Source organism: Phyllostomus discolor, chromosome 4 (genome assembly GCF_004126475.2).
Source record: "Phyllostomus discolor isolate MPI-MPIP mPhyDis1 chromosome 4, mPhyDis1.pri.v3, whole genome shotgun sequence".
Lineage (NCBI taxonomy): Eukaryota > Metazoa > Chordata > Mammalia > Chiroptera > Phyllostomidae > Phyllostomus > Phyllostomus discolor.
Genome location: NC_040906.2, coordinates 116,199,990 through 116,226,600, shown reverse-complemented (window position 1 = coordinate 116,226,600; position 26,611 = coordinate 116,199,990). Strand labels below are relative to the sequence as shown.

At 54.4% G+C, this 26,611-nt stretch overlaps 2 protein-coding genes across 10 annotated transcripts; one reads left to right on the top strand and one right to left on the bottom strand.

Moving 5' to 3' along the window:
• Window positions 1–202: 202 nt before the first annotated feature.
• On the top strand, window positions 203–5,670 carry DLK2 (delta like non-canonical Notch ligand 2). Of its 4 annotated transcripts, none has more exons than XM_036024124.1 (6): window positions 203–252; window positions 1,418–1,548; window positions 1,825–1,888; window positions 3,424–3,554; window positions 3,981–4,125; window positions 4,777–5,670. In XM_036024124.1, the coding sequence occupies exons 2-6, from the start codon at window positions 1,473–1,475 to the stop codon at window positions 5,510–5,512; spliced, it is 1,152 nt and encodes a 383-aa protein (XP_035880017.1). In that variant the 5' UTR covers window positions 203–252; window positions 1,418–1,472; the 3' UTR covers window positions 5,513–5,670. The 4 variants fall into 4 exon arrangements, with proteins under 4 accessions (XP_035880017.1, XP_035880016.1, XP_035880015.1 ...); XM_036024123.1 differs by lacking the exon at window positions 203–252 and adding an exon at window positions 276–370; XM_036024122.1 differs by lacking the exon at window positions 203–252 and adding an exon at window positions 377–527.
• On the bottom strand, window positions 5,615–26,611 carry ABCC10 (ATP binding cassette subfamily C member 10). Of its 6 annotated transcripts, none has more exons than XM_036024118.1 (22): window positions 26,334–26,580; window positions 25,896–26,067; window positions 22,733–23,951; window positions 21,137–21,364; window positions 20,343–20,499; window positions 19,948–20,057; window positions 18,318–18,397; window positions 17,548–17,719; window positions 15,995–16,093; window positions 15,409–15,598; window positions 13,007–13,084; window positions 12,662–12,856; window positions 12,102–12,255; window positions 11,752–11,941; window positions 9,700–10,043; window positions 9,190–9,359; window positions 8,570–8,730; window positions 8,002–8,255; window positions 6,891–7,036; window positions 6,695–6,792; window positions 6,346–6,458; window positions 5,615–6,073 (listed from the first exon to the last, which is right to left on the bottom strand). In XM_036024118.1, exons 2-22 carry the CDS (start codon window positions 26,054–26,056, stop codon window positions 5,920–5,922), a joined length of 4,473 nt encoding a protein of 1,490 aa, XP_035880011.1. In that variant the 5' UTR covers window positions 26,057–26,067; window positions 26,334–26,580; the 3' UTR covers window positions 5,615–5,919. The 6 variants fall into 6 exon arrangements, 4 of the variants coding, with proteins under 4 accessions (XP_035880011.1, XP_035880012.1, XP_035880013.1 ...); XM_036024119.1 differs by having other exon boundaries at window positions 26,400–26,580; XM_036024120.1 differs by having other exon boundaries at window positions 5,935–6,073; window positions 6,690–6,792; window positions 26,334–26,588.

Below are 26,611 nucleotides of genomic sequence, written 5' to 3'. Positions count from 1 at the left end.
TGTGATCCGGGGTACAGAAGTGGGGACTGGGGTGGGAGGCACGTTTACAGAGTCAGAGGCGTTCCCAGTCCAGGGGGGCTTCTAGTAGCGGTCACGGGAAGGAACGTTGTGATGGGAATAACGAACTTGACAGAGGTAGGGATGGGGAGGTGATATTTAGTTGAGCGTAGGTTGATCCTGGAAGGCTGTGGATTGCAATGAGGAGAGAAAGAAGGGGAGAGAGCAGAGGAGAGGCACAGACATTTGAAGCAGGTGATGGAGGATTTACGAACGGAGGAGGCGTGGGCTGATGACAGGAGGAGGGCGGGAGCGGCGCTGTGCACTGAGCGTGTATGGGATACATACGAGAAGCGTAATGGGAAACGGACTGGTGAGAGCAGAGGTGGGGCGGCGGTGAGAGGCGCGGGTCAGCAAAGCCGGGATGCCAGATGGGAGAATAATAGGGCTGCGCACATCTGGCCGGCACTTTACAGCCTGCTCCCATTTTTAGACTCCCATAATTTCTTCCTTTCGATGAAGAAAGCAAGGTTCGGAGAGGTTAGGTGGCAGCGGAGGGTGGGGGCCCCGGGGAGAGCGAGGCAGCGGAGAAAGGGGCGAACGCTGAGCACCGCGGCCGCAAGGCGTGCGCCGCGCGCAGCAGGGAGGCGGGGGGCGGGCAGGCAGCGGCCCGGGGAGGGGAGTGCGTAGCCGGGACCCGCCGGCACACGCCGCCCCTGGCAGGCGGCCTGAAAGCGCACGGGGAGACGCCGCCGCCGCCGCCTCTCGGGGTCGCCTTGAGCCCCAGATTCCCGAGCGCTCGGCTCTCATGGCAGCCGCCTCGGCTCCGGTCCTCGCGGCCCGCTAGGGGCGGACCCGCGCCCCAGCTTGGCTCCACGGCGGAGTCCGTCGGATCCGGCCTCGCTCTGAGCCCCGAGCGCGCTGCTTCCCAGCCGGAGGTGAGGACCGCGAGGGCACGGACACGGAGGACGATGGGCGCTCGGGGACTCCAGGCGCGGCGCTGCGGCCGAGCCGAGCGCGCCGAGATGGGAAGGGGAAGTGGGAGCAAGTCCTGCTTGAAGTCGAGGGTGGGATCGGACACTGCTCGCTGCCGGGAACGCAGCCTGTGTCCTCAAGGCCGCCCCATGGCACTGCCCCTTTCCCCGTGGGCTCCTCCGTTCTGCTGCCTTCCCAGCTCCAGCCCTTCGCGCGCCCTGACCTGTCTCCACGTTGTCCATCCTTTCCCACAGAGCCTGATCCCGGGTACTGTCCCCAAAACCCTTGCCGCCTCAACCCTTCACCCGGCCCCAGCCTTCCCGCTGCCCCCACTCCCTTCTTCGGTCTGGGCGCTCCTCCCCTCCCTCGGCTCCTATCACTCGGAATCGCAATCCGTGCAGCTATATCTGCGTCCGACCGCCTCCCAGCTTGTGCTGTCCCACAGGTGTCCGCACGTCCGGTCGTCCATCCGTCCGTCCTTCTTGGGGCCGGCGCTGACCATGCCCAGAGGCTGCCGCTGCCTACATCTCATGTGCCTGTTGTGCATCCTGTGGGCACTGGTTCATCCTGCCATAGGTGAGCGCCCCCCCACCCCCGGCGCTCAGGTCGTTGCCCTCTCCCGGTGTCCCTTGCTTGCATGTTGGCCTCTGTTGGCTGGAGACGGCACTGCAGCCGTTGGGACCCGCGGGGCTGCGGAAACCCAGGTTTCCCTTTGGAATGGAACAGTCTCTTTTGCGCTGCCCCCGAGCTGAGCCCACCCAGTTACTGGAACCCCGCATCCTCTCCCGAGCCTGCATCTCAGGGAACCCAAACCGGACCCCGGCTCACCCCTCCCACATCAATCTCTTGCAGCCGATGACTGCAGTTCCCACTGTGACCTGGCCCACGGCTTCTGTGAGCCTGACGGCTCCTGCAGGTACCTCTTCTGAGCACGTGCTCCTAACCCCTCTCCTCCTCATTTCCCACCCCTTCACACCCACACCCTGGTCTGGCCCCAGGGCAGGTGTCTAGGGGCTTAAGACCCTACTGTGCACTCCCCATCTCCCCATGGCACACAGGGCAGACGGGCCAGCCTCACCCATCCCCAGTCCCCTTTGCCTTGGCTCTTTTCCTTCTTCCAGCTTATGTCTCTACACTTCTTTACTCTCTCCCAAGTCTGACCCAGAAATTCTGAAACATTCCTCCTCAAGATACTGGGAGAAAGACCTGAAGCTTGAGAGAGTTTGGAGATTGGGAAGAAAGGGAGAGATAAAGGAAAGATGTAAAGAGAATTGGTTGGGCCTGGAAAAGAAAGGCTGTGGGCAAGGTTGATGGGGAGAAGCACTTATGAAAGAGGATCTTCCTCAATAATTTCAGTAATTGACTCGCTGGTGTGGGGTTTGGGCAAATTCTGTAGCAGGAGGGAAATGTGTCTGGTTGGACAAGGAAATGAGCTGACAGGGTAAGCTGCTGCAGTCGCTGGGGGTGTTTCAGACTCTCCGTCCTTGGAGAGGTTTTTTGTTTTGTTTTGTTTTTAAAAATTAAGGCCCTGGAATCAGGGTAGGAAGATAGTCCTGATGATCTTTCAGGATCACTCTTTGTTGTTGTTGTTGTTTTTAAGATTTTATTTATTTATTTTCAGAGAGGGGGGAGGGAAGGAGAAAGAGAGGGAGAGAAATGTCAATGTGCGAGAGAAACAGTGGTTTGTTGCTTCTCACACACCCTCAACCAGGGGCCTGGCCTGAAACCCAGGCATGTGCCCTGACTGGCACTCGAATCCATGTCCTTTTGGTTCACAGGCTGGTGCTCAACCCACTGAACCACACAAACCAGGGCTCAGGGTCACTTTTTTAAAAAAATTATTTTATTGTTGTTCAATTACAGTTGTCTGCATTTTCTCCCCCACCCCCACCCCATTCAAACCCACCTCCCTCCCTTTCTTCCACCCTCCCCCTTGGCTTTGTCCTTGTGTCCTTTATGGTAGTTCCTGAAAACCCTTCTCCCCATTGTCCCTTCCCCCCTCCCCTCTGGCTATTGTTTGATTGTTCTTAATTTCAAAGACTGTAGTTAAAGCAAAGACTCTTGTTTGCTTTTTTCTTTTGTTATCAGGGTTACTCTTAAAAAACAAAAACAAAACTATCAGCCTCACGTATGCCTGGACTGATATTGGGAGCATTTACAGACATATCTTAGTTTCTTCATTAACACATCCCTGCAAAGTGTATCCCCAATTTACAGATGAGGAAACTGAGGCTCAGAGAGATTAGACAAAGCGCAGAACCAGGACTTGACTGTTCCTGTCAGATGGTCTGATTCCGTACATGTGACCTGCACAGCCCACACCTATCTGGGATGGGCCTGCTTCTCCTTAGGGACTGTCATATGTCCCTCTGTTCTCTAAAAGCTCCGGCCTAGCCTCCGTTTCCTCACATCCACCACCCAGAGCCCTGACCCTGTGCTTCTCCCCACCAGGTGCGACCCAGGCTGGGAGGGGCTGCACTGTGAGCGCTGTGTGAGGATGCCTGGCTGCCAGCACGGTTCCTGCCATCAGCCCTGGCAGTGCATCTGTCACAGTGGCTGGGCGAGCAAGTTCTGTGACAAAGGTAGGGGAGTAGGGGCAGCTGTTGGTCTGAAGAGCCTTGGGAAAACATCCATTTGTATTTATTAGGTCCAGCTCAACCTCTCAAACACATGGTATTTTATCATTTTAGACTATATCTACCTGTGTCTGAATTGGCCCTTAACCTAATCCCATGAGGTAGGTATGGCAGCTGCAGAAAATTGTACTAATCTTTTAGATGAGGAAACTGAGACCCACGGATGAGGTAGAACTTGCCCAGTCATTCTGAGACAGACTGACATTGCCAGAGCTAGGAGCTGCCTGGTTCTGAACTCTTTCCCACCACACCACACCAGCCTGGGTGGGTTTGCAGTGTAAGCCGCACACCCAGAGCTGTGGATGGGGCCTGGGCAGGTCTGGGTGCCAGATGTAAGGGGCTACCCCAGAGCCTTCCCTGTCTTCTCTGTAGATGAACACGTCTGTACCACGCAGTCTCCCTGCCGGAACGGAGGCCAGTGTGTGTATGACGGTGGCGGCGAGTACCACTGTGTGTGCCCACCAGGCTTCCATGGGCAGGACTGTGAGCGCAAGACCGGACCCTGTGAGCAGGCAGGGTGAGTGCTGGCCCCACGGGGTGAGTTCAAGGTTAGATAGCACTGTTGAGGGGGTGGTAGTGAGGTCCTAGGACTGAGGGTCAGAAGTCCTACCTGGGGGCACTGGAAGATAAAACCCCAGCCTGCTGAAGTGTCCCTAGTTCAGGGTTTCTCATTATTTTTATACCACCTGAACCATTTCAACAACAACAAAAATCTGCAGGAACTGCGGGTGTCACATATCAGTGTACAACTGCTCTGGCTGTTGGGGAGGGGGAGGTTGAGGACCCCGGACTCCCCTCATCCTCTCAGGAAAGCTGCTGTGTGGCCCTGAGGATGTCCCACAGAGCATACACAAGGAAACAGGCCTGTAGGGGCATTCCAGCATCAGGCCTAAGGGCCCGCCAGTGTAACAGTACACTCGCCTTAGCCTCACACTCAGGCCACGCCCCATGCTAACTGCTTGACATTGGGTGATCTCCTTTAACCTGCACAATTTGGAAGCTGGGGACTACTTGTATTCCCATTTTTTAAAGGAGGAATGGAAGGCTCAGAGTGTGGCTTAACATGACATTGCTGGAAGGGGGGTGAGGTGGCGGTGGTCAGGATGCTGACCCGGGCTACCCTGCAGGTGTGAGTCCGTATCAAAGCCCTCTCCCACCTCCACCCCAGCTCCCCATGCCAGAATGGCGGGCAGTGCCAGGATGACCAGGGCTTTGCCCTCAACTTCACGTGCCGCTGCTTGGCAGGCTTTGTGGGTGCCCGCTGCGAGGTGAATGTAGACGACTGTCTGATGCGGCCTTGCGCTAACGGCGCCACCTGCGTGGACGGCGTAAACCGCTTCTCCTGCCTCTGCCCCGAGGGCTTTGCTGGACGCTTCTGCACCATCAACCTGGATGACTGTGCCAGCCGCCCATGCCAGAGAGGGGCCCGCTGTCGGGACCGTGTCCACGACTTCGACTGTTTGTGTCCCAGCGGCTATGGCGGCAAGACTTGTGAACTAGTCTTACCTGTCCCAGACCCTGCCACCATAGCAGACGTCCCCCCGGGGCCCACCTCAGCAGTGGTGGCGCCTGCCACGGGGCCTGTCCCTCACAGCGCAGGGGCTGGTCTGCTGCGCATCTCAGTGAAGGAGGTGGTGCGGAGGCAGGAGGCCGGGCTGGGTGAGTCTGGCCTAGTGGCCATGGTGGTGTTTGGGGCGCTCACTGCTGCCCTGGTCCTGTCCACGGTGTTGCTGACCCTGCGGGCCTGGCGCCGAGGTGTCTGTCCCCCTGGACCCTGTTGCTACCCTGCACCACACTACGCCCCAGCACGCCAGGACCAGGAGTGTCAGGTTAGCATGCTGCCTTCGGGGCCACCCTTGTCGCCTGCCCTGCCCCCTGAGCCTGGAAAGACCACAGCACTGTGATGGACGTGGGGGCTTCCGTGCCCCCTCCTTCACCTCCTCTGCCCCTCAGACTGGAGTGGTTCTCTCTTGCCACCCCTCAGCAGCCTCACACAAGAAATATTATTTTTTTAATACACAGACTGTAAGATGGGAATTTTATCCAATAAAAGTATGAAATTATAAGCAGGTTCCTTGGCCAGAAAAACCTGCCTGGAGTTTCAGATGTCAGAGGGCCGGAGCAGAGGCCTGGTTCTGGGGAAACCATGGGATGCTACCTTGGGAGTGGTTCTCAAAGAGGAACCCACGACACCTTCTCCCCTCTGGGGAGTGCCAGTGAGGTAGAGCCACGGGGGAGAATGTAAACACACATCAGCTCTCAGATACCCAGCAGAAGGGAGACCCTGGAGGGTGGAGACCCTGCTGGGTCCTCACGGGGAGGAGCAGGCTCCCTGCTGGCTGCTCTGCAACAGGTGCTGGAACACAGAGTGCGGCTGGTTGCGCAGGGCAGCCGGGGAGTCCAGCTCCACGACCCTCCCAGCTTGCAGCACCAGCACCCGATCAGAGTTCAGGATAGTGTTGAGCCTGTGTGGAAAGAGTGGTCTGTGAGGGGGATGGAGAGCAACATCCTACAGCAGAAAGCTGACCCTCATTCCCTCCTCCCCTCCCTTGGACACCACTGTTCTGCCCACAGACTTTATGCTCTATGGGGGTGGGGGCCACAGGTTCCTTCGGACAATGTACTATGAGAACAAGGAGCTGAGGTTCACAGGAGTTTGGAATCTCTAGGGCCCTGGCCCCTGGGGTACCTGACACCATAGCCTCTGACCAGAGTCTCACGCTAGATACTTGCACACCTGTGCGCAATGGTCAGCACTGTCTTGTTGGCAAAGCGTTTGCAGATGGTCTGCTGGAGCAGCTGGTCTGTCTTCTGGTCCACACTTGCTGTGGCCTCATCGATGCACAGGACCTGGGACATGTGGAGAGGTGGGCGGGAGGACAGGGAAGAGGGTTAGTCTTGGCTCCTGCCCAAGCACCAGCACCCACCTTGCAGCTGGGCCCTGCCCAGCCTACAGTGCCCCACCTCCAGCTCTAAAACGAAAACTAACTTGGTCCCCTGAGACCTCTCCCCAACTCACTTCCTCACCCCTCACATGCCTCTGCCTTCTTCCCGGCCCTCTCGAATGTCCCTTCCTCTCACCTTACCTTGGCATCTGTGAGGAGAGCCCTGGCTAGACACAGCAACTGCCTCTGCCCCAGCGATAAGCTCCGGCCCCCCTCGCCCAGCTCACCATCCAGACCACCTGCAAGGCACAGCACTTCACCTCCGGGTCCCAGGCCTCTCCCTGCCCCCTCCCTGCTTCCTCCTCTTCCACTCTGCAAGGTGGGGCCTGGTACTCACCCATGGATGTGATCACCTCCCTCAGGTGGCACTGCTCCACAGCCTGCCACAGGGCCAGGTCCTCATATAGGCCACGGGGGTCCAGGTTTTCCCGAACAGTCCCACTGAACAAAAAGGGCTCCTGGGGGATGATAGCCAGCTGGGATCTGGGGAACAAGGAGGAGACCGCATATGGGGTCTAGGCTGAAGATGTGGTCACTGCTACGCCCAGCACAGGTTTTAGCTGTAGGTCCAGTACCCCCAGGAAAGCTTGAGGAGACGACCTGAATGTGACCCTCACTCTGTGCCCCAGTTGGTCAGCCATGTTCTAGAACCATGCAGGTGCTTTGAGGAAAACCAGAGAAACCAAGGCCTAGACTCTGTCTTTAAGGAGGTTACATCTCCCTCGGCCACCATGCACGGAGAACAAGAGTGGGTTAACGGTGTCGCCCTGACTCCTGCAGTGACTGGGCCAGCAGCAGTGGCAAGGAATGAGCAGAGTTCGAATAGTAGGGCGGGGACATGTCAAGGTTGGAGGGCCTGGAAACGGGTCCTGTGGAGCCATGGGTGGGCTCTATTGTAAGGCTGCCACGAGTTGGAAAAGGCAGCAAAAGCAGGGCCAGGGCCTGGGGTCAGTAACAGGCTTTGGAACAGAGCTCCCCTACCTTTCCTACATCCTGGAACTCAGAGAAAAAGATACTAGGCTAACCTGGGGGTGGTGGAAGGTGTTTAGCCCCAGATGTGGCCTCTTGTGGCCAGGGGCAACTGGCCCAGGTCTTAAGCTGTCCGGAGCACCACCTGCCAAGCCCAAGGGCTGGGGGATGAGTGTCTGGTGAAGCATGGGGAGGCTCTGATTCTGGGTGCAGGGACGGGTGGTCTAGAATGCAGGGGGCATACTGGGAAGTACAAGAGAGATGAAGCTGGAAAGGTGGGCCTGGGTCAGAGTAAAGACCTCGAGACCACAGCTCTAACCCTGGACCTGAGTACTGGGCTCGCTCTCCTCGCCTGCTTGTCCTATCCACCTTCTCACCACCAGCTGACCCTGGCTGCCCTAAGCTTACGTAAAGCCTTCCTGGCTGGGCCTCCTTCTAAGTGCCAGTAGTCTGGTTCTCTTCTTCTCGCTACCCCAGACCTGAGTTCAGCCAGCTCCAGCTGGCTCGTGTCCACTCCATCCAGGAGCACTCGCCCCGAACTGGGCTCCAGCAGCCGGAAGAGCACCAACAACAGGGAAGACTTGCCAGAGCCCGTGCGGCCCACGATGCCCAGCTTCTCTCCAGGCTGTACGCGGAAGGTCACCCCATCCAGGGCATTTGGCAGCCCTGGCCGGTACACCAGCACTACATCCTGGAACTCCACGCTCCCCTGGGTCAGCCAGCCAGTGCCTAGCTGGTGGGGTTTGTGGGTGGGAGAAGGAGACGGGTGAAAATGGGAGACACAGGGAGGAGAAGGGGGGTTGGAGAGTGGAAGGAGGAGGGAATAATGAGAAACAGATGGCGTGCAAGCAAAGATGGGAGAAATGAGGCAAGTAAAGGAGAGAAGGGAGGACAGACACAATGATGAGGGACACAGTGAAGCAAGGGGGGATCACACAGGGGCATCAGAGGAGCTGAGAAAAGTGGCAAGGAGTGAACAGAACTTGGGCTGTCGGGAGGATCCTTCAGGGCACTAGCACCAGGCCAGGGGCGGAGGTGCAGGCCTACCTGCATCGGCTGGCCCTGGGGCTCCTGGGGCACGTCACAGGTGTACTCCTCCAGCCGCTCGACGCTCACCAGCATGGTCTCTGTCTGCGTGAAGCTGCTCACCAGGCCCGAGAGCAGACCCGTCAGGGACAGGGCATAAGACAGTGACAGGCCCACCAGTCCTAGCAGGAGAGGAACACCAGCCGCTAGGGGAGGCTTGAACACTGGGAGGCATGGAGGAGTGAGGCAGAATATGGGCAACTGAAGCTGTGGACTGCGGGCATTTAAAGGAGACCAGCAGAGAAGCAGGAAGATGCCAGCACCAGACCAGCACCACAGCGAGCTGGATGCAAGGCAGTGGAGTGGGTCTGGAGAGGCTATGGGGAATGACAGGTGGCAAACAGGTGGGCCTGGCAGAGTGCTGGGGGTGGAGCAGGAAAGGGGCGGAGTCAGAAGACTAGTCACTTCTTGAGACTCAGTTTCCTCAACTCTAAAATGGGGGGCAGGAGAATCACAACATATCCTCACAGGAAGCCCTGGGTGGAAGGTGAAAGTGCTGGGGGACAGTGCAGGAAGAGGTCTGGGCCAGGGGATGGGAATCACATGCTTCTGAGGTGAGCATGAAGGTCCCGGGGCAGTACCTGGGTCAGCGAGGCCCTGCTGGTGCTGCACCAGGGCGATGCCTGCGATGGCACTAACCACTGCAGCCCCCATGAGCTGGAGCCTAATGTCCAGCCACTGCATTGTGGCACTGGATGCAAACTGGCACCTTTGGTTTAGCTCCAGGAGCCTCTGGTTCTCCTCCTCAAACCTGGGGGAGACCGGGAGGGAAGTGAGGCCACTCCACTGTGGCAATGACTTGCCCGGACTCCCCCACAACACGGCTCCTTCCTGGAGCTGATCCGTACACCCACAGGCCTCACCTCAGAGTCTGGAGAGGTCAGTGTGCCCTTTCATGGGGGGCTGCTCTGCCTCACTAGCCCTTTTCTCTGTTTCCTTCCTCTTTCCCTTAGTGCCCTCACCCACCTTTCCCTTCTCAGGAGACCTAAAGCCCACCTCCCCATGTGTGTTTCTTCTTAAGGGACCCTCTGCCCCCTGCTCCCCTCACCTCATCCCCCCGGCCCTGGTTGGGAGAGGCAGATCCCACACACCTGTCAGTGGCCCCAGTGGCCCGGAGCACAGGGAGGCCAGCTAGGGTGTCGGCCAGGTGGGTGTAGAGTGGAGACAGGGTGAGGCTGCCCAGGCGCCGCAGCTCCCGCGAGGAGGCCCTGTAACGGCGCTGTACTCGGTAGTAGATAAGGCTCAGAGGCGGTAGCAGCAGCAGCAGCCAGGGCAGGCCAGAGCCCAGCACAGCCAGGAGGCCCAGCAGGCCCACTGAGTTGGCCAGGAGGATGTTGAGGATGAAAGGCAAGCTGTCATCCACACAGGCCACGTCAGAGGAGAAGCGGTTTAGGACCCGGCCCATAGGAGTGGAGTCGAAGAAAGTCACTGGTGCCTGGGAGAAGGGGTGTGGTTGGGCAAGGGCAGGGCTGGCAGAAGGGGGCGGGGGTTGGGCCATCCTGGGGGAGGTGGGTATGGAGGGAGGCCGGAGGTAGAGAATAGGAAGGGGACAGAGAGGAAGGACAGGTGGGGCCTAGAGAAGACAACAATCCCAGGGTAGAAAAGAGAGACTGTCCCTCTGGTCAGTGGTGACCCTGAGAGGCCATGCTGGGCCATTCCATTCCACTACCTCTATGCTAGACATGCCTACACTTCTCAGCAGAATATGGGGACTTCAGGCCAGTGAGTGAGACTTAGTTAGATGTCAGGAGGAACACCCCGATTACCCAGGGCCGGACAGAATGGTGAGGGCAGTGGTCCAAGTCGTACTGTCTCATTGTTATGCACCAAGGCTCTGGAGTCAGACTGCTACTGGGATGCCAGTTCTGCCATTTAGTAGGTGTGAAACCCCAGGCAAGAGGCTTAATCTATTAAAGGCCCCTGTTCCTCATTTCAAATACAGGGCTAATAATGGAACTGCATCTTACAGGGCTATTAGCGGGATTAAAGGCCACATAGGTAGCAGTCAGGTCCTCAGCACAGTCTGCCAGGCATGGAAGAAGTGCTCAGTGACTGTCCGATACTTGGTCTACTAATGGGAGGTACAGTCTCATTAGGTATAGTCCTCTTTCCCTTTCCCCACCTTCCCTGTCCCCCAACTCTCTACTGTTACTTGGGGAACACTCCTATCTTAAGGCAGGAGACTAGATGAAGGACTTTCTGAAGCACCTCCTAATGACAGTTTATGATAAACGAATTCCCTCACAGCCTGAAGATATCCCCTACTTGGCTCCTGGAGGAGAGGCAGACCAGCATGCTGCTTGATCCTTGATAGGCAATGGAAAGACCTACACAGCACTGGGTTCCCAGCCTGGCTCCCCGGGGAAATAGCCTTGCCCAGGTCACCTGCATCCTCAGAGCCTCTGTTTCCTCATCTGTAAAATAGGGGTGACAACACCTACCTCACAGGGTTATTATAAACCCAAATAAGATACAGGACAAGAAAGGGCTTTAATAACAACATTAATAGTAATTGCCGATTGAGCACTTAGTATGTGCCAGGCACTGTCCTAAGCACTTTCCGTATACTAATTAATTTAATCCTCATACTAAGTCAATGGATAAGCAACAGACTAGAATAGATATATGCATAGCAACCAGGAAGGCTCTTAGAAACAGTCCTAAATAAATAAAATTTCACTTATAAAAATAAATGAACACAAAACATAGGCGTTTCGCAAAAAGACAAAAAGATACATATTGAACACACTTAGAATGGTTGCTGTTCAAGGAAAGGAGGGGAAATGGAGAAAGGGTATGTAGAAAAGAAATAGATGGATAAATAAGCAAAACCCCAAAGGGACTTCGCATGAACTAAGGGGCAGTTAGCTCAGCCCTCTGCACACAGTCCAAAAGGGAAGTGACTGTGAGGATGAATCTCTTCTCCCCATGTTACAGAGGAGAACACTGTAGGGTTAAGTAACTGGATTTGAAGCCCAGCAGCCTCTCTGCTCTCGGCCTTTCCATGTCTCGAGCTGTCAAGTGCTGCATGCACCTGTTTGGGGCTATATTCTCCCGAGGACTAGGAGGTAGGCTGGGGCCTCCAATGAAGCCCAAGCATGGGGAGGGCTCCCCTCACCACCCCCACCCTCTCATCCCCTCACCATAAGAACTCGACACAGCAGGCGGCGGTGCAGGGTGGCAGCCGCTCGGAGGGTGCCCGCTGCAAAGAGCAGTGCTCGGAGAAGGGTGCAGAGGGAGTTGACACCGGCGATTGTCGCGTACACAGTGAGGTAGAAACGGACATCTGAGGAGCCACTGGGGGCAGCTTTAGGCAGCAGGAATATTGAGGTGCTGGGTAGTGGGGAGGAGGCTGTGGGTAACCAGAAGTAGGGCCACTGGGGGCTCCCTCCCCTCCCCCACACCATTGCTCCCATTCTCCAGAGACACAGCCCTGCAACTCTTCACTGCCTGCCTGGCAACCGCTCTGATGGCCCCAGCCCCAGCCACTCACCAGAAGCTTCCGGGGGAGAAGAGGAGCAGCTGAGCAGAGAGGAGCCCTGTGGAGTCCAGGGTGATGGGGGCTGCCACCTCCTGGGAGTCATTGCCAGCTGTCTTCAGCTGAGAGACCCAGTGGGAGAGCCACCAGTCAGCAGCGTTCCTCGTGGCTGGGTGGGGATGGAAACGAGAAAGTTGTGAGACTCACTCCCTTTATTCTAATCCTCTACCCTTGACTCTAGTTTCTACCCTTCTTCGCTCTGCTGGCCCTCCCTGCCCTGCCACCATTCCACGTCCTCCCTGGCGTGTGCTTCGTTCCTGGGTCTGTCATCCCACAGGTCTGGGGAGAACGTGATCTCAGATCTGCTGGATGGGACTGATCAGAAGATGGCTATGGAGTGCATCTGTCTGGCCTCTGGGACTCTCTCAGAAGTGGGGGCAGGCCTATTGTCCCAGCTGTCACCATGCCTGGTGAGTCTCTGCGCTTTGTAAGGGTTGGTACAAGGTGAAGGATGTGGTGGGGACCTAAAACACAGGGCTGCGGGTGGGATAAGGGCCTCTGGGGTTTATTCCTACCTTGCATGAGAAGCAGCGAAAAAAAGATGGCCAGGGCCAGGCCTGTGCCTATGGCTCTCCAGTACGCTCGGTACACGTGGAAGGCCACGGCACCCTCCTTCTTGCTTTCTTCCTGCAGCAGGCGGCCAGATGCACCCTCCTCCACCTTCAGCCCCTCCTTTGTTTTCTCTGGGCTCCGCACGGACTGGGCTGTGGCTGGGAAGATCAGGGAGGTCAGGGGGACTAAGCTTGCAGGCTGACAGTTGAAAACCTGTGTTTCAGAGGGGCAGGCGAGCTCTGTAGAAATCATCTCTCTCCAGTGTCATGGTGAGGAGCAAGCCACCTCCTGCCATCCTCAGTCCATACCTGAGTCAGACTCTTGCCCATCCTCAGCCCAGACTTTGGGAACAGCTTGCACCAATGGCAGGATCTCAGAGGGAGGCCCTGGAAGGTAGCAGGGGAGATTAGGAAGGGGCTATTCTAGAAATATACTAGGCTTTTTTAAATATGTGTGCCAATCTACCCCCACCCCCAATTCTTTTTGGACCCACCCTAGCACAGCTCTGCCCTGGATCCCCAAAGTCTGGGCAGGACCATCAAGCCCGTCCCCTCTGTGTCTGGAGTCCAATCAGCACAGACAGAAAATATTCACGACTTCCGGCCAAGATGGAGGCATAGGTAGACATACTGTGCCTCCTTGCACAACCAAAATAAGGACAACAACCAATTTAGAAACAAAAAACAACCAGTACCGACAGAAAATTGAACTGTATGGAAGTCTGACAACCAAGGAATTAAAGAAGAAACATTCATCCAGACCGGTATGAGAGGCGGTACGAGAGGCGGAGTTTGGCAGCCGGTTGGAAAGGGGTCACGACAAAGCAGTGGCTGGCAGACCCCAGGTGCGCAAGGGGGCAGTGGGCAGACCCAGTGAAGCAGCAGATTGTGGAGGGGTGCTGCGCATAAGGCAGCTGGCGACCCGGGCGGTTCCACATTTGTGCACAGATAAACCAGGTGAAACTGGGGAGACAAATGGTGCAACCCAGGATCCCAATGTCAGGAAATAAAGCCTCAAAATACCAACTAAAAACACCTCTGGGGGTTGAGGGGCCGGGAGAAACTCCCAGCCTCACAGGGGAGTGTGCTGGAGAGACCCAGAGGGTCCTAGAACATACACAAGCCCACCGACCCGGGAATCAGCACCAGAAGGGCCCACTTTGCTTGTGGGAAGCGGGGGTGGGGGGAAATGACTGAAATCCAGCAGAGAGCAGAACAAGCACCACTGTTCCCTCTCAGACCCCTGCCCCACATACAGCGTCACAACACAGCAATTGGGTTGCCCTGCCCTGGTGGACACCTAAGGCTCTGCCCCTCACTACATAACAGGCTCATCAAAAAAAAAAAAAAAAAAAAAAAAAAAAGGCCCAAATGAACGAACAGATCAAAGCTCCAGAAAAAATACAACTAAGCAATGAAGAGATAGCCAACCTATCAGATGCACAGTTCAAATCACTGGTGATCAGGATGCTCACAGAATTGGTTGAATTTGGTTACAAATTAGATGAAAAAATGAAGGCTACACTAAGTGAAATAAAGGAAAATGTACAGGGAAACAATAGTGATGGGAAAGAAACTGGAACTCACATCAATGGAGTGGACCAGAAGGAAGAAAGAAACATCCAATCAGAAAAGAATGAAGAAATAAGAATTCAAAAAACTGAGGAGAGGTTTAGGAACCTCCAGGACATCTTTAAACGTTCCAACATCCAAATTATAGGGGTACCAGAAGGGGAAGAACAACAAGTGGGAAAGTTATTTGAACAAATAATGAAGGAGAACTTCCCCATTCTGGGAAAAGAAATAGACTTCCAGGAGTCCAAGAAGCTAGAGAACCCCAAAGAAGTTGGACCCAAGGAGGAATACACCAAGGCACATCATAATTGCATTACCCAAGATGAAAGATAAGGAGAGAATCTTAAAAGCAGCAAGAGAAAAGGAGACAGTTACCTACAAAGGAGTTCCCATCAGACTTGGTAGGTAGAAAATAGACAGGGGGAGGGTAAGAACAGTTTGGGAAATGTAGAAGCCAAGAACTTATACGTATGACACATGGATATGAACTAAAGGCAGGGAATGTGGTTTGGAGGGTGTGTGCAAGGTGGAGGGGAGTGATGGGGGAAAACGGGACAACTGTAATAGCATGATCAATAAAATATATTTAAAAAGAAGAAAAAATAAAAGATTCACCCCTAGGAGAGTCATAGCACCTGTGAGCACTCTGTCCAGAGTCACCTCTCAGTACTGCTGAGCTTTCTCCTCACGCCTCAGAAAATTCCTAACACTCTGGTGGAGCCTCATGTCCTCTGTTTCTCTGCCAGTAAACTTGCAGACGGTCATGTCCCCCTGGATAATAATCCTTCGGGATTTTTTTTTTAAATAAAAGACTGTTTTAAAATTGTTTTCTCCAAGGGCACCCAACTATTCTCAGTGATCCCGGGCGTCTAAGTTCCCAACATGCCCAGTCACAAATCCCAAGTCCCCAAGCCACCGGGCCCTTTTGCCAGTGTCTCCTTCCCCTCCAGCCCCCATTTCCTCACATGGGTTCTGGGAAGGCAGGACAGAGGCTCCCATTAGAAAGAAGGATGAACAGGCCACACACAGAGGGGTGGCAGAGTCTGCACTTGACACTCCATCTGTCCCTCTTCCCCAGTTACGCCCAGGTAGATGGCTCCCTCACTGGCCGGCTCCTGCCCTGCAGACCACATTACCAGCCCGAACCAGGCGCCCAGCCTCCAGCAGCAGCACCAGGTCAGCCTTCTCCAGGTACTCGGTGCGGTGGGTGCAGAGCAGCCGCGTGGTGTGGCTCAGCACTCCCAGGATGCACCTATGCAGCAGGTGGTTGGCCACGTCTGCATCCACAGCAGCCAGAGGGTCATCGAGGAGATAGAGCTCCTTTTCCTAGAGAGCAGTGGGGGCACCATGGATACCAAGCCCTAGGTCCTCTGGCCAGAACCCAGACCTCTCCTAGGACATGACCTTGAGAGAGTCAGAGAGGACAGTTCAGAGGAAGAGAAGGAGGTGAGACCTGAGGTGGACTTTCCTCCAGTCAAACAAGGCCAGTGCTCCAGGGCAAGTGCTCAGACTTGCTTGGTCCCAGAGCCTCAAGGCACATAATAGTCTTTAAAGAACCTTTAATTCTGCCCTGAATCTGCAAAAGGAGAATGGGATGGCCAAGGGACCAACAACTCAGGAGCATGGAGGGGAGGGGGGAAAATTAGATACTGATGACAATACTCCATCCCATGCCTTCTGACTGAGTTCCCAAGGCTCTGGGCTCCCCCACATCTAACTCACCTGGTAGACAGCACGAGCAAGGGCGATCCGGGCCCGCTGTCCCCCGCTGAGGGTCACACCCTTCTCTCCCACCTCTGTCCGGTCTCCAGCAGGAAGGATCTGATGGGACAGGCCCCTCAGTGTTGGTCAGCGAGCTCCCCAATACTTTCTACCCCATTTCCTATCCCTTTGCATAGAAACGAGTCAGGGAGCTTGAAAAGACTGGTCTTGAATCTGAGGGAGCAAGGCAGCAGGCATAAGCCACATTCTAGTAACAACCAGCATTTATTGAACATTTACTTTGTGCTTAGCACTTTACAAGCATCATCTCATCCCATCCCCTTGACAACCTTATAAGATGGTATTATTTCCTTTTCATGGATGAGACCAAAGCTCAGACAGAGCCACTACCTTGCCCAAGGTTGTTCCACAGCTAATATGGGGCAAGACACGAACACAGATTCTTAATCACTCCCGCACACTACCCTGCCTTCTTAACAGGCAAGGATGACGATGGGCATGATGCGGAAGCTTTCACAGGGTTTTCAGGAAGGAATGCACCTCGAGGCTTCCTGTGGCATCAGGAGTGGCCTCCTTAGCTAAGGGGTCCCTATACCAGAGGAAGTGCCTGTAGTCCACCAGATGGTGTGTCCTCTGAGCAGCTCTGCTATTTGTCTCTTTTCTTAGTGTCTAGAACAGTTCCTGGTAGACATTTGGGAAATGCTTCATGTAGAAACAAATAATAAATGGACCTAGGATGTTCCACGGTCAAAATCAAAGGTCCTTTCCAGCAAAGTACCACAATTACCTGGACAGGGTAGCGGTGAGGACAGTCCTCACTGCTACAGTCCCAGTGGTGCAAGGATATAGGGGTTGGGTGGGGAAATCATGGGAGAAACGGAATCGCACCGCCCCTAAATTTAGTACTCTGGGTACAGGGGTTCTAAAGGGTTCCTCAGGCTTCCCCAGAGTAACCCTGACTCTTCCAAATCTCCCCACTGGGAACTAAGGGAGAGACTCTTGAATAAGAACTGCTAGTCAGCCCCGACCATTGTGGCTCAGTGGGTTGGGCGCTGTCCCACAAACCAAAAGGGTCACTGGCTCAATTCTCGGTCAGGGGACATGCTTGGGTTGCGTCCCAACTGAGGGCATGCAAGAGGTAACCAATTGATGTTTCTCTTGCACACTGATGTTTTTCTCCCTTTCTTTATCCTTCCCTTCCCTCCCTCTAAAAATAAATAAGCTAAATATTTTTAAAAATTATAAAAAAAGAACTGCCTGTCAGACCTATGCAGAACTAAGCCTCACAGGGAGCCATTCCCCACCCCAGACAACTCGGGGGTCCCCCACTGCTCTGTGGAACACCGCCACCACCACCCCTCTGAGCCCCACGTAGAACGAGGAACTGGACTGCTGAGCACTCGGGGGGTTGGGGGGACCAAAGCCTGATGGCCAGTCCTAGGTGAGGATGCCTGAGTGGAAGCAATGCCTTCCCAGGGTAGCAAGTCTCAGACTTGAGGTGTGAGGGACATGAGGAAGCAGGTGGCCAAGAGGTTTCTGGGCCAGGCACTCACACTGAGGTCGTCATTGAGGGCGCAGGCCTCTAGCACTTCCTTATACAGCCGGGCATCAAATGTCTTCCCAAAGAGAATGTTGTCTCGGATGGTGGCAAACTGGATCCAGGGTTCCTGGGTGGCCAAGCCAAAGCCATTGGACAGCCCCCACACTGCCACCCGTCCACGCAGCCTGCAGAGAGCCAGGCCAGCAGTGTGAGGGCTGGCTCCAGACGGAGTCTCTCCATGCCCAACCCCTACAGAGGGCCCCCTTCATGTCGCATGGCTCTCTGAGTTGGCAGCCATGGAGGTGGAGAGGTCCTAAATGAGGCTGTGGGCTCATTCTGAATAGGGAGGGGAAGGAATTGCTCTTTGACTGAAGCCAAGTAGCTGTCTTAGCTACATGTGCTCAGAAGCTCAGAAGAGAGTGGTGGCCGCTACCCTGGACTCATGCATTCTCACTGTGAAAGAAGACCTGCCCTCACACCTCGGCTCCTCCCTGGGTCCCTTCCCTGCACAGCCACACTTTCTCAAAGAGCGGCAATGCTGGATGTTTCCACTCATTTCTTCACTCACTATTATAGCACTCAAAACGCTCTGATGTGATGATTATGATAACTCACTTTGACTGTCTCCCCCTTTCCAGACTGAAAACTCTCCCAAGAAAGGGACCATGTCTTCTTCATCTTGGCATCTCTGGCCCCTAAAAAAGGTGTCCACCACATAACAGGGGCTAGATAAGTGTTCGCTGAAGGGCAGAGCTGAGGACAGGGATGCTCGAGGTTGCTTACCTGTGAAGCTCCCCAGCGATAGCGGCCAGCAGCGAGCTCTTCCCACAGCCTACCTTCCCCACGATGCCCACGAGGGCACCCTACAAAAAATCCACACAAGCAAGTGTCAGTTCTCCTTCCTGAGGCCCTGGGCTGCCAATCATTCCACGGAGGTTTCTTTCTAGGCCCCAGTTAGTCTGTAGGGAAAGAATTTGCCCCGAGGAAAACTGCCCAAGAACTTCCAAAGAAAGCTCTAAGACAGCATTCCAGAATGGTGAGAGGGGAGGAAAGGACGTCAGGCTCTGGGGCCGGGCTGCCGGGCTGGCTAAGTCTACCTGCTGCTAGACTTCTGATACCCCAGGGCAAAAAGCAGTGTTTTCACAAGTGTCCATTTCTGTGATTTGCAGTTTAAATTTTTGCATTCCCTTTATTTCTTAGTTGTAATATACATTCATAGAGCTAGGTCCTTGTACAAAAAGAAACCAAAATCCTTCTCTAGAAACAGGCAGAGCTCCCAGAAGCTCTGTCTGTGATGCCCCCGCCCAGCCAGCCAGCCAGGGCTGACCCATCTACCAGCAGGCACCAGGCCAATCTGAGACCCTTCCCTGGGAATGCTCCTTAGTTCTGGCTACAGCTGGTAAGTAGAAGGGCTCTCTGCAGTCCTGTCTTCTGCTCAACAAAGAGTGAGTCCTCAGAGAGAGAACAGTGAGGCCAGTACAGAGGAAAAAAGCAGACAGAAGGAAAGAGCTCTCTGCAAGTCGAGGCCTGGTTCTGGGCTGCTCCTGAGGTTGGGCTGCGTGCTTGGTTTTGGACTCTGCAGTTCATCTCTGTACCCTTGTTATACATTCTTATTTGCTTAAGCTAGCTCCAGTGGGTTTCTATGATTTCTATCCAAAAAAAGCCCAACTGACACGTTAGCAAAATTCCTTTGAAAAATCCCAGCCTTATCTTGCCTGAACTAAGAGGAAAAACAAACATACAGCCTGAGCCAGAAACGTGGGCCAAGTGTGGTGGAGACAGCTCAGGCACCACTGGAGAATGCTGGGTTGAGATGTGGGGCAAAGGGTGGGGCGGGGGTCAGGGGAGAGTGAACACTCAAGACTGGGGTGAACAGGAGTCATTCTCTTGCCAGGAATGTTTTTCAAGTGCTTCTTTGAGAATGTGTGCCAGTGGTGTGAATCACAGGGTGTGATTCCTTTCGCCAGGCTGCAGAGGATTATCTATTCCATTTGCAAAACCCTTTTCAGAAGGGGTTGCTGGGCCACTGCTGGGCCTCTTCCTGGTCCTCAGCCCTGGGGGGATGCTGGGTAAGTTCTGGGGTCTGTTCTGAACTGGACGGCCCCTAGGGGTCATGGAGGATCCAGCAGACAAACGCACTCACTGGTCTGGACTGGGTGGGTGTGAGCTGTCCAAAGACCAGAGAGACATGACTGCTCTGTGAAAGCTGTGTGCAGAGAAATGACATTCCCAGATGAGGTGGCATCCCTTCCTTGATTAGACCCTACTCACCAAAACCTCTCTAGTCCTTCCCTTGGTAAGTACAGCTACAGGGCCATCTAGTTATGATTGGCTCCATCTGTGTTCATCTGCCACTGAGTCCCCATCCTCCTCATTAGTCTGGGGACTCTCCTAGGTTGTGTGACCAACAAACCTTCTTCACTTCAAGGTGACTGATGAAGGTCTCCTGGCTGGTTCCAACGGGGTCCCAAGAAAACAGGGCTTCATGCAGCTCCACCACTGTAGATAGCTCTGTGGGGGGATCTGAACAGGGCAGACAACACTCACCTTGGCCTTCTAATGCACCACCTACCTGCTTTGGGGAGGGTAAACCAGGGGCATGTCGTTAGCTTGCCTGCCCCATATCTGTTTGCCTAGGGCTGATTCAGCTTCAGTCTTAGTCTGAGGGTTCTCCCCAGGAAACGGCCACCTGCTCTACCTGGATTCCGTTGCCTCTAGCTTCTCTTGGTAGCATCTGTGTATGGCGCCCAGGGGGCTACAGCTCCCTCCTCAACTTGTGCCAAGTTCTACCCTCTAGCTTCCCCTTACCTTGGCTGTAGTAGGCCTTGGGGTTGTGGTTGGGAAGGTCGAGGAATCGCTGGATCCGGTCCAAGGACACTTTGGCCTCCAGGAGGCCATTGATCACCCAAGGGAAGTTGTTGAGAGGAAGGATGAGCATGCGTACCAGTGCCAGGGCCGTGAATACCTACATGGGTTGGAGGGAGGGGGCGGGGGTGAAGCACCTGAGGGCCTGCTGTATGGGTGGCCCTGTGGACAGGTCTGTGGAGGGAAGAACAGGGCAGCGACAGAACTGAGGGGCCATCAGGACAATCCTTGCATCAGAGTTGGCAAAGGTGGGCACTCTCAGAATCCTACAAATTCTAGATGTTCCTCCAGGGATCCAGGTCGTACCTGAAGCACGGAGACCCAGCCCATTCTCAGACCTCAGAATTTCTAAGTAGTAACCCTCCGGCCCTGGGCAGAAATGTCATTGGATCATGGATTTTTGTTTTCCTCCAAGGTCATCAGAAAAATAATAAGGGGACCTAATACAGAGCTTGGGCCTGACTGGAAGTTAAAAAAAAAAAAAGAAGAGGTAAAAGGAAAGTCTTTCACAGACAGAAGGGTTACCTAAGTGAGGCCCCAGATAAAGGTCCCTTCAGAGGATTCCCCTTAGTTGGGAAAGGAAAGGCAGCCAGGGATCCGCCTCCCTCCCTCCCTCCCTCTCTCCCAGCCAGCACCACTGTCCCGAGCCCACCTCCCACTCCACTGCAGCCTCCTTGCTGCCGCCTTCCTCCCATGCTTCCCTACAGCCATCCTCCCTGCCCCTCCCGAGTCCCTACCTTGGTGGCAGTGAGCTGGTGCCCCATGAGGACATAGGTGATGAAGATGACAATGGAGATGACAACAGGCAGGGCAGCCCACAGGTACACACAGGCTGCATCCAGGTATTTGATGACCCGGAGTCGCCCCAGCTCTTGAGCCCGGCAGGTCTCTACTCGGGCCCCTAGCGCCTGCTCCCACCCGAAGAACTTGATGACTCGAATGCCACTCAGCAGCTCTGTCATGAGCTAAGGATGGAGAACAACAAAGCAGTGTGGAGACACTGCTCATGTGTTTGTCGCCTGCCTGGTCTTCCCCAGGCTCCTGGTAGAGGGTGTCAAGTACTCTGAGCCCCCACACACTCTGTGCTTGCTACCCTGGTTTTCTCCTCCACCTCAGCTCTTTCTGTAAGCCTCACCCTCAAACCCTTTTCTGCCCTGGGTTGCTTCCCCTCCCAGTCTTTTCATTCTCCATATGCTCCAGCTGGGGACGGGTCAGAGCTGGGACCCCCTTCCTTCCTAAGGGATGAAATAGTGCAAAGGGCAGAGGGTTACCACACCCAGGTAAAAGCAGTCGTTCTGTTAGGTGAGGGACTAAGGATTACTTCCCAAAGCCAGAAGATAAGAGCTTGGGGGGCTGGTCACCAGTCTGGCCCATGGCTTGGGTGGTATGGGAACTGCTACTCCTGTTGGAGAATACAGGTGTAGGAGCCACGCCACCGCCCAGGGTCAGACAGGCAGGGGGCCCAGGCAAGAGGGGCCAGGGACAGAGGAACTCTTTGAATCCTAACATTTGTACATCCTCGGCCTGCAAGCCAGGGAGGCATGGGGACCCTTCCCAGATGGCCCTGGAGACCTGGGCTGTCACGGGTAGGGAAAAGGCTCCTGCTATAACCAGCTGCCAGGGTCAGCCCCTCCCCATTAGCCTTCTGAGCTATTCCAGTAACATGTTGCCAGCTATGCTGTATAGGCCCCCAGGCCTGCCAGCCCCTGTGTAAAGTTACCCATAATCATTGCAGAACCCAGAACTAACTCAGCCAGATGCTCAACACCTAGAGCTGGCCCAGGAAGGAAAGTGAGCTACCCCCTTCCCCACAGCCCACCTCCAAGAGGCAGCTGGAATAGGCCTAGGCTTCCCTACATGCAGCTACAGGATGGTTTATGCCCTAGATGCGGAGGTAGGAGACTTGGGTGCCAGATCTATCACTAGAAACTCATTTGGTCCCAGACAGGTTACTGTCTACCCGCTAGGGTTGCTGCTTAGGGCTGCATGAACTAATATTATAATATTACTAATGAGCCACATTCATTTGAGGTTTACTTTATGACTGGCAGCACACCGAGCATTACCTCACAGGATCCTCACAATGACCCTGTGAGGCAAACTATGATCCTCACTTTACAGATGAGAAAATGGAGGCCCAAGGAGGTTAGGTGACTTGTCTGAGGTGATTCTACTAAGTGGTAAAGCTTGGATGTGAACCCATGTCTTTCTCCAGTCTAGCTCAACTTCTAGATCATACTCACTCCCTCAGACACTGTGCATGGCAGGACCTGGGGACAAGGACGCTAGGTGGGGGTCTCCAGATTGCTGAAGGACCTCAAGCATCCCCTCACCTTAACCCGTGCATCTTTGTGCTGTAGCATCTCCTGGTTACTGGCCATGATGCGGGTGGCAATCACTTTGTTGACAGGTACCAGCAGCAGTGCCAGGATCAGGCCACCCACGAAGGCCACACCCACCTGCTGGTGCAGCAAGTAGAGGGTGATGGCCAGCTGCAGCGGCAGGCCCCAGGCCTCATGGAAGCTCCCAGCAAAGCTAAGCAAGCGCTCAGAGTCAGTGCCCAGTAGGTTCAGGGCCTCCCCAGCAGGAGGGCGGCTGGGACCCAGCTGTAATGTCTTCCGGTACAAAATGTTCAGCACGGCCCCCCGTGCCTGAAGTGTCACCTTCCGCACCTCATACCCATACTGATTCTGCAGCACAGCGCCCAGCACAGCCCCACCAGCTAGCCCCAAGGCATATAGCAGGCCATTGCTTAGTGGCTCCTGCCCCTCCTCCAGGAAGCCCACCAGTAGGGACAGCAACAGGGGCCCTGAGAATCCTAGCATGGTCCCCACCAGCTTCAACAGTCCAAGAGCCAAGTAGCACCGCCCAAAGGCCCCATACAAAGCCCTCCACAGCTGGCCCCCTTCCTGCCAGTGTGCCTGGAAGACGCGGGCCAGGTAGGTTGGGTGCAACCTGTGGGGAAGTCGGCAAATGTCCCGGGGCTGCTGGAGCTCTCCATGGGCCCCACGGGCCAGCAAGGGTGTCAGCCAGGCATAGGAAAAACGTGACAACCAACTCTCCCCATCTTCAGCTATCTCGGTTTCCTGCCTCTCAGGGAGGAGGGGCTCCTGGGCCCAGGATTCCTGGCGTCCCCCAGGAACTGCCCAGCCCAGTCCATAGGCCAAAAGTGCAGCTAGCTGCAGGATGAGAAGACACAGGCGGGCGAGAGGACCTGGAAGAAGAGGGGGCAGAAGTGTGCCTCGCTGGCAGTGCCACAGCAAGGTCAGCACTAGGGCTGGGGCTGGCAGAAAGGCGGCCAGAGCCAAGGCCAAGGGCCCCTGGGAGTGGCCATGAGGGGAATGAGCCAAAACCCATAAAGCCAGGCTGTGGCTGATCCAGGCCACAGCTGCCACGCCTCCTGCCAGCACCTCTAGCCCTACAGGTCCTGGGCCTGCCCCTGGTGGCAAAGCAACTGGAAGGAGGTCTAACAGTGGAAAGATGGAGAGCAGGAAAGAGGCTGTGAGTCGGAGGCGCCAGCCAGGACTGCAGGGTAGGTTGTAATCTGGACTCCTGGGGACAAGGAAGAAAAAGAAAAGGAGGCACATCATGGTTGATTCAGGGCCCAGACATCCCTCTAATAACTCACTTCCCTGGAGAGAATCAACTCCCTTTCATCCCCTATACACATTACCTTCAACACCACTACCCTGGAACCTAGAGCCTTTTCTCACAGGAAGTCTTCCTGGATTCACCTAACCTATTTTCTAATCTAACCACAACATTTCTGATCAGTCTTCCACCACAGAAATTAACAGTTTTGAGTTTAGGTTGTACCAAACATAAAGGGTCTAATTAAAAAAAAAAATCCTGCATTTTCATACTGATAACCACTATAGGATGAGTATTCATTTTCACAGAAATATCTACCTAAATCCTTGAATTCACTCAAAGCACTATTAGATGAATAAAAATTTGACTGAAATGCCCCTTTTACACTCTTATAGCCTAAATTTCATGAAGCCTCAGAATACTCTACTCTCAGTCTTTCCAATGGTTGTACAAAATGGTGTGGATCGTTCCCGCGACTCCTTTAGCTGAAGAAAGGCCTCTTTCCAGTCTCGCCTATATCTTCTTGGCATGCAAAACATGTTTTTAATAAACAAAAGGGTGATCTGTCTGTATTAAAAATCAAGTGTAAAACACACCTGCAGCAATGAATGTTAGAATGTCTTGAAAGTTCATGTAAAATGAGGGTGGGTTACTAGAAAACTTTAATTGTAGGTTAAAATGCTCCAGGTTTCCTTTAAAAAGTCCAGCTGATCACTTATATGGAGGGGTTTATGTTGGAATAAAAGTCAACCTTTAATAATTCTGTTTCTTAAGATGTGGAGACAAAAGAGCATTGGGCCTTTGGGGGCCGGAACACTGGCCCTAAGACGGCCACCAGCAGTCCCACGACTCTTTCCCTCTGTGCATCTCATTTTCCTCATTGGTGCAGTGACCAGTGAGGACTCTCGACCCAAAGCCCTCCAAGGGCCCTTCCCACTTAAGATTTTGGACCTCAGTCTTTTCAACAATGCACAGAAGTCTGATGAGTGAAGTGAGATAACCACAATTTCTATTGATACATGATGCTCGCTCTTGCTTGCTTTTTTGTCAGACTGCAAGTTCCCAAAGGAGCCCCTCTGAGCAGGCTGTGGATGTCTGTGCTGACTGACTAACCCTCTTTTCTTTTGTCTCGTTCTGCATAAGAGACAAAACAGGATTCCTCCAAGCCCAAAGCTTCATTTACCCAAGGAAGGGCTTCATCAATCCCCTCATTCATCTTGGTTAGGGACACATTTCATCCATCAGGCTAAGGACTCCCAAAGGCAGAGACAACACTCTTGTCAGTAGCCAGAGTGAGACTAACTTTGCTATGTCTGGCCATACAGGAACTGAGTACAAAACCAAGGTGAGTTTAGCACTTGCACCTTCTAGTCCCAAACCTGGGTAGGGTTAGGGTTGTGATTTTGCTCTTTTCCTCTACCTACTTCTTCCTCTCCAGCTATGTATGTTCTTTTCTTAGCTTAGGAACACAGAGGTTTCATGAGGCAGAAGTGGTGAGAAACTGGTCCTACAACTTCAACACAAATTATCCTTTTTTGGCTAAAAATATTGTTCACTCAATTTTGCCTCTAAGTCATGACAGCTGTGTTTGAACATCTGAAAATCTACAAAATTGTTGATTTCTACCATGCACCAAGCTTTTAAAAACGTGCCAGGCACTGGCTCTATATGCTTAAATGCACTATCTTATTTAAACTTCCCAACAATGCTATGAGGCTCAGCAAAGACAAGAAACTTGCTCTAAAACAGCCACACTGCTGCAAAGTGGTAATGCCCACATTTTATTCTACTTTTGCCCCATTCCAGAGACCTCACCATTCTGATTACACTGCCGCGCAGATTTGGGTTAGGGGAGAGGTCTGCAGGCACACACGGATAGATGTGTGTGCACCCGTCTCTACCCACCTAGGGGTCCCCCAATAGCAGGCACTGAGCACAGCGAGGAGGGCGTGGGGCAGGGCGCTGAGCACCAGCTGCGTGAAACAGTGGCCCGTGGTGTCCCCCTCCCACACCGGAAGTGGCTGCAACGCGCTGGTGTCACACAGCCGTGCCAGAAACCGCTCCATAGAGGATCCACCTGAAGGGAAAGCCAAAGAGTGGAGAGAGAGGGAAAATTCCTCCCAGAGAGAGGGTAATCCGCGTCCCGAAGGGCGAGGACCAGGCAGGGGGCAGGCCCCCGGGAGGTGGGGCAGCTGGGACGCTGACCGGGTCGCAAGGGTGGTGTCAGCCGGCCCTGACAGCGAGCCTCAGCCATCCTCTTCCGACCTCCATCCCCGCCCTCGAACCGGGACCTCCTCCCTCTGCATCCTCCCAGAAGCCAGACCCCGTCCATTCTCGCGTTACCTCAAGGGTACAAAGGGAGGTGGTTTGGCTGCCTAGAGCTGGCGGACCTCTGGGTAGGTCACTTACGCGGCCTTTGAGGTGCGGAACTTGTAACCTGAAGAACTGCTTTTCACCGGATCCCAAGATCCCGAGCACTGGTGGAGGCAAAAGAGCGTGCTACCTGCGGGTTTGGGTGTTGGCCACGCTTGCTTGGCACCCCCTAGAGGCGGGATGACTTCTCAGGCGCCGTTCGCCCTCCGGTTCACGAAGCTTTCACGTTGGTGCTGCTCACCACTCTC

Coding starts and splice junctions, on each gene's coding strand:
- DLK2 (XM_036024122.1), top strand. Junction 1,889..3,423: donor GAGCCTGACGGCTCCTGCAG/GTACCTCTTCTG, acceptor TCTCCCCACCAG/GTGCGACCCAGGCTGGGAGG. Junction 4,126..4,776: donor GGACCCTGTGAGCAGGCAGG/GTGAGTGCTGGC, acceptor CCTCCACCCCAG/CTCCCCATGCCAGAATGGCG.
- ABCC10 (XM_036024118.1), bottom strand. CDS start 26,056: ATGGAGCGGTTTCTGGCACGGCTGTGTGACACCAGCGCGTTGCAGCCA. Junction 18,398..19,947: donor GTCACCTTGAAGTGAAGAAG/GTTTGTTGGTCA, acceptor GATTTTTTGTAG/GGTGCCCTCGTGGGCATCGT. Junction 16,094..17,547: donor CCCTCAATGACGACCTCAGT/GTGAGTGCCTGG, acceptor CTGTCCCATCAG/ATCCTTCCTGCTGGAGACCG.